This window comes from Salmo salar, unplaced genomic scaffold (genome assembly GCF_905237065.1).
Source record: "Salmo salar unplaced genomic scaffold, Ssal_v3.1, whole genome shotgun sequence".
Taxonomy (NCBI): domain Eukaryota; kingdom Metazoa; phylum Chordata; class Actinopteri; order Salmoniformes; family Salmonidae; genus Salmo; species Salmo salar.
Genome location: NW_025549397.1, coordinates 1 through 6,724, shown reverse-complemented (window position 1 = coordinate 6,724; position 6,724 = coordinate 1). Strand labels below are relative to the sequence as shown.

General features: G+C 39.5%; 1 protein-coding gene across 1 annotated transcript; it reads left to right on the top strand.

The window, feature by feature from the left end:
- Positions 1-2,711: 2,711 nt before the first annotated feature.
- Positions 2,712-3,815, top strand: LOC106563553 (transcription factor HES-7.1-like). The gene is made up of 4 exons (XM_045713305.1): positions 2,712-2,756; positions 3,089-3,182; positions 3,224-3,234; positions 3,299-3,815. Exons 1-4 carry the CDS (start codon positions 2,712-2,714, stop codon positions 3,809-3,811), a joined length of 663 nt encoding a protein of 220 aa, XP_045569261.1. The 3' UTR covers positions 3,812-3,815.
- The last annotated feature ends 2,909 nt before the right edge of the window (positions 3,816-6,724 follow it).

Sequence of the window (6,724 nt, the reverse complement as noted above, 5' to 3'; positions counted from 1 at the left end):
AGCCGCCCCACAGACATGCTGCCAAAGAAGCCCAATCCCAGAACCTCCCAGCCAGCCAGTGTGTGTGGAGGCCTTGGCCCTGATCTAGCACAGGAGCCTGAACTGGGATATTGAACTGTAAAACAAATGTAATATCCTATGAACTGATAACCAGGATGCCACATCCTTTGCTGCTGAGGTTGCTATGGATCTAATAATTGATTCAGTGTTGTGAACACTGGACTCAGGGACTCCATAGATTTGCAGTGATATCACAGTGTTGTACTGCAGAGAATATATCAATTCGAAATATTGTACAATTACACTATGCTTTAGTATTACAACATGTACTATGTATAAGTTGTAGTCCTCTGATATCTTGTCTATTTTTGCACATTTATTTATTATGGGACTTGTTCCTATGTTTTTCCAGATATATAGGCCTGTATGTTGAAATACAAATAAAACACATTCCTTTAAAAACATTGTTTAAATTGTATCTTATTCCATAATGTATAAATGTGTCAAATTTGTTTTTGTTATTGTTGTCATCTGCTTTCTCAGCCAAACATTCAATAATTAAATGACTTATTTACCATTCAACTAACTCAAGGTGTCTTGGCACGTTCCGATGCCAGTTAAAATGATTGCAAAGTGTTCATAGATATTCATTTAATTGAAAGCTGGCTCGTGTGTGTTTGAGTCAAAGGTGCGTAGAGACCACGCGCTTTGACACCTCAACTTCTTAAGTCGCGTGCAAGAACATCAAAGTGCTACGTGACAGCAACCTTCAATCACACCTCAAATTCAATGGAAGATTTTTAGGGCCTTTTTATAACCCGAGAGGATGCAAACTGCCGGAAACGAGGAGCTTCTCTTGACATTCTCAAACATACAAGAAGGATGTCCTCGTCTCGTTGGGTTATTGAAAAGGATAATTCATTCACAGTCATTTGTTCAGAGGTTAATGTACAATATTAGCTTTTTCTTCACAGATTTGTTTTTATTTCATAGGGCTATGGTATGCAGGCTTTATAACAAATCATTCCTGAACCAGCAGGGGGACAGCCTTGGTTTAAGGAGCGTTTACAAATATTGAACGATTTGCTGTAAATAATCGAGACTAGCCTACACTCTAAAAGCAACTTCCAATATAATTAACATTCATTAATATTAGTAAGCCTACGCTGATAATATTTAACAAATGTGGTTCATCATCAGTATAATAACAATGTGTGCCTATTAAAAATCGTAATAAATAAGTCATCTGACCAGATCCTATGACTTTAAGTCTGGGACAGAAGTCACATGTCTTAGACAGGGTAGCTAGTTATTGATATCACCAAATGATCCGGTTATTAGAAGTGTTCTGTGATGGAATTCACATTGACATTTTGCCGACACTCTTATCCACAGCGACTTACAATAGTGAGTGAATACATTTTCATATTTTTGAATACAAGTCCCCCCTGAGAATCTAACCAACAACCCTCGCATTGCAAATGCCATTCTCTATCAACTTAGCCACACGTGACCACAATAACCTCCAATAATATTATTCATTTACTCTAACGTTATAAGACGAAGTACCATTTACAGCATGTGGCTCAATATAGTCCCCATTTTTTTATAACTATTAACCTGAAATAGTTCTATTCACATGCCAAGAAAATGAGGAGACCAAATTCATCTTTGGTCCCTGATGTGAAACACTGGGAAATTGTCCTGCGCTTTTTCTCTTGGGAAAAGGGATAGGATAGACAACAGTTTGTTGTTCTTCATTACCTGTTAGAATTTGTACATCATTTAATGAAAGCCGCCATCGACTGTCTCGTGCATTCCCAGTCTCCCAAGTTCTCACGCGCACATGTTGACCTCTGAAATGTTATTAACATAGGCTAATATTATAATAGAATTCAATCAAAATAATATTATCTATGTAATAGTCAATTGTATTAAAGCAATATTGATCCACTAACAAGTCAGAAACGCGTGTTGGGTCTGTGCATAAAATGTTGTCACAATTGGAATGTGCAATTTATTTTGGCTGTGCGTGTGCCTGTCAGTGTAAAAGAGGCTGAGGTGTCACTTAATTCATTTGTAAATCCGTGTCACACTGGAAACTGGTCGACTCTCGCCTACACCTCTCTTGTAATAATTACAACTTTTGTTAGAGCTTTCAAACACATGCCCGCGGGTGTTACTGCGGAAGTGATGGCTTGTACCGAAGCGCCATGAGGTCCTCTTTGATATACTGATTGTTAAACCTGGGAAAGCGTGAGAAAGCTCGACAATGAGCTGTGTCGAAATTATTTCAACCAACTGCTCTCTTCACTTCATTGGGTAACATTGGCCATCAGTCCGTTTCAATCGGCCTAAATTTCTACACCCAATTATACTATTTACCCTTTATGACTATCTTGACGTCTTCTATGAATTCACTTTGTATGACATTTCTAACTTGTACTGGCTACTCTACTGTATTTCAACAGTACAAGGCGCGGGGAAGCGCAGGGATTGGCTACCGGTGGCAATGGGAGGAGTGTAAAGTCATCTCGTATTCCTAAGGATTTAAAAGTCGTTCAGAGACAGAAATGTCACATTGAGATTCTTCTTCAGTGACACAGCACAGAGAAATAGTACTGTTCTTCTTGATTATTTACATCTGGACATTCTCTGACCTCTGGATGAATATGCTGTTTAAGCGTAAAGCAGCTTGTTGATTAACAAAGATGAAACCACTTGAAGAAAAAGCGAACAGGAAAATTGACAGAAAGGTAAAATTTGAACCTTTGAAGTGATTATATTCATCAGTATATCTGTAATACCTATTAGTCAATAAAAATCGATTTTAAACCAAAAAAATGTAGGCCTATTTTGTTCTTAGCTTGTTGTCTGATCTCAGCTTGTTGACTGATATTGGAATAACAATGTGTTCCTAAAATGTACCTAAGTAACTAGTCCTACCATGTAAATAGATGTAGGTTTTAGGAGCCCTTACTGTAGTATACCTTACTGTAGTATAACGTGACTGTTTCAGACACACTGGTTTACCAGAGACACTGGTCTGATCTCCCTGGTCTGATCTCCTTTCATCTTTCTCTTGTAGCTCCTCAAGCCTCAGGTGGAGAGACGTCGGAGAGAGAGAATGAACCACAGTCTGGAGAGCCTGAGAACCCTGCTGCTGCAGGGACCACCATCAAGTATGAAGTTCACCTCTAACTTGACTCTGCTCTAAATGCAGCTCATACAGGTGTCAGCTCCTCTGAGAAGTGTAGCATGACTGTGCATTAATCTGCACCCTCTTTCTGTCCAACAGGGTGTGACTCAGCGTAGAGTGGAGAAAGCTGAGATCCTGGAACACACTGTTCTCTTTCTCCAGAACACTGGCGATGGGGACAGGAAGAAAGGTGAGGATGGAGAAAAGCAACATCCCTTCCAGGATGGCTTCTCAGGCTGCCTGCAGAGAGCTGCACACTTCCTGGGGAAAGAAGGGGAGGGCCTGCAGCTGGAGGCAGCACTGAACTCTACTTTCTCTGCTCGTCTGAACAGCCATGCCTGTATGAACACCGAAGTCCCGGCTAAAGCCCACTCTTCCAACTCTCTGCCCAGCACAACGTGCCACCAGTCCTCACACCTGATGAAGATACAGGAGTCCCACTACAGACAACAGCTTTGTGAAGTCTACAGGAGACATCTGTCTCATGCTCACAGAGCTTCACTCCAACATGGAGATCCCAAACCTCCCCAGCTGCCCCACAGACACGCTGCCAAAGAAGCCCAATCCCAGAACCTCCCAGACAGTCAGTCTGTGTGGAGGCCTTGGCCATGATCTAGCAGAGGAGCTTGAATTGGGATATTGAACTGTAAAACAACTCTAATATCCTATGAACTGATAACCAGGATGCCACATTCTTTGCTGCTGAGGTTGCTGTGGTGTTAAAATGCATACAGTGTTGTAAACACTGGACTCAGGGACTCCATAGATTTACAGTGATATGACAATGTTGTACTGCAAAGAATATATCAATTCGAAATATTGTACAATTACACTATGCTTTAGTATTACAACATGTACTATGTATAAGTTGTAGTCCTCTGATATCTTGTCTATTTTTGCACATTAATTTATTATGGGACTTGTTCCTATGTTTTTCCAGATATATAGGCCTGTATGTTGAAATACAAATAAAACACATTCCTTTAAAAACATTGTCTCAATGGTATCTTCATCCGTAATGTATTAAAGTGTCAAATTTGTTTTTGGTTATTGTTGTCTTCTGATTTCTCAGCCAGACATTCAATAACTAAATTACGTATTTACCATTAAACTAACTCAAGGTGTCTTGGCACGTTCCGATGCCATTTAAAAGTACTGCAACGTTTTCATAGATATTCATTTCATTGATAGCTGGCATGTGTATGTTAAAGTCAAAGGTTAGAGACCACGCGCTTTGACACCTGTTACGTCCCGGTCAAGAAGAGCAAAGGGTTCAGGGACAGCGACCTCCAATCACACTTCAAACTCAAACGACGATTTTTAGGGCCCTTTTTATAACCGAGAGAATGCGGAATGCCGGAAACAAGGGGTTTCTCTTGACATTATACAAAAATGATGTCCTCCTCTACTTCTTGGAATATAAGAATGGATCATTCCTTCACAGTATTTTGTTCAGAGGTTCATGGTAAAATATAACATTTTTCTTAATAGAAAAAAAACGTTTTTTTTTCATAAGTAGATTTTATGTAGGCTTTATAACAAATGATGCCTAAAACAGCAGGGGGACAGCCTTGGTGTAAGGAACGTTTACAACTATAGAACGATTTACTCTCAAATATCGAGAGTAACCTATAGTCTGAAAGCAAATTCCAACGTAATATACATTCATTAATATTAGTAAGTCAAAGCTAATAATATTTAACAAATGTGGTTCAGCATCAGTACAATTACAATGTGTGTGGCTGTTAAAAATACTCTGACCAGATCCGATTAATTTAAGTCTGGGACAGAAGACATATTTCTTAGACAGGATATATATTTATCTATATCACCATATTATTCGGTTATTAGAATGTTTTGTGATGGAATCTCAACTAATTCCAACAATATTATAAATTCACACTACCTTTATCAGACGAAGTACCTTTTACAGCATGTGGCTCAATATAGGCTCCATTTAAAAAAATGATTAACCTGAAATAGTTATATTGACATGCCAAGAAAATGAGGAGACCAAAATCATTTATGGTCGCTGATGTGATACACTGGGAAATTGTCCTGAGATTTTTCCTTTGGGAAAAGGTGTAGGATAGACAGCAGTTTGTTCTTTATTACTTGTTAGAATTTGTACATCATTTAGCAAATACCGCCACCGACTGTCTGGTGGAGCATTCCCAGGTTCCCAGTTCTCACATTGACCTCTGAAATGTTAATTAACATAGGCTAATATAACAATAGAATTACATCAAAATAATAGTGTAATAGTCAATTGTATTAAAGCAATATTCATCCACTAACAAAGTCAGAAGCGCGTGTTGGTTCTGTGCGTAAAATGTTGTGCCAACTGGAATGGGCAATACCTTGTGGCTGTGCGTGTGCCTGTCAGTGTAAAAGAGGCTGAGGTGTCACTTAATTCATTTGTAAATCCGTGTCACACTGGAGACTCGTCGATTCTCGCCTACACCTCTCTTGTAATTACAATACGCGTGCCATTTGTTAGCGCTTTAACACACGTGCCCACTGGTGTTACTGCGGATGTGATGGATTCTACGGAAGCACCATGAGGTCCTATTTGATATACAAGTTGTTAAACCTGGGACACCGTGAGAAAGCACGACAATGATCTGTGTCAAACTAACTTGAACCAAGTACTTTCATCACTTCACTGGGTTACATTGGCCGTCAGCCTGTTTCAATGGGCCTACAGATTTGTACACCCCATTATGCTATTTATCCTACTTTGACTATCCTGACTTCCACGAATTCACTTTGTATGACATTTCTTACTTGTACAGGCTACTCTACTGTATTTCAACAGTACAAGGCTTGTGTCCGGAAGCTCAGGGTTCGACTACCGGTGGCAATGGGAGGAGTACAAAGTCACCTCGTATTCCTATGGACTTAAAAGTCGTTCAGAGACAGAATGCCAGATTCAGTGACACAGCACAGAGAAATACTACTGTTCTTCTTGATCATTTACATCTGGACATTCTCTGACCTATTGAAATATACACTATTTAAGGACATCAGCAGCTTGTTAATTAACAAAGATGAAACCACTTGGGGGAACAGAGAACAGGAAAACTGACAGAAAGGTCAAATTTGAAGTGATTATATTCATCAGTATATCTGTAATACCTATTAGTCAATAAAAATCGATTTTAACTAAAAAAATGTAGGCCTATTTTGTTCTTAGCTTGTTGTCTGATCTCAGCTTGTTGACTGATATTGGAATAACAATGTGTTCCTAAAATGTACCTAAGTAACTAGTCCTACCATGTAAATAGATGTAGGTTTTAGGAGCCCTTACTGTAGTATACCTACTGTAGTATAACGATGACTGTTTCAGACACACTGGTTTACCAGAGACACTGGTCTGATCTCCCTGGTCTGATCTCCTTTCATCTTTCTCTTGTAGCTCCCTCAAGCCTCAGGTGGAGAGACGTCGGAGAGAGAGAATGAACCACAGTCTGGAGAGCCTGAGAACCCTGCTGCTGCAGGGACCACTACATCAAGTATGAAGTT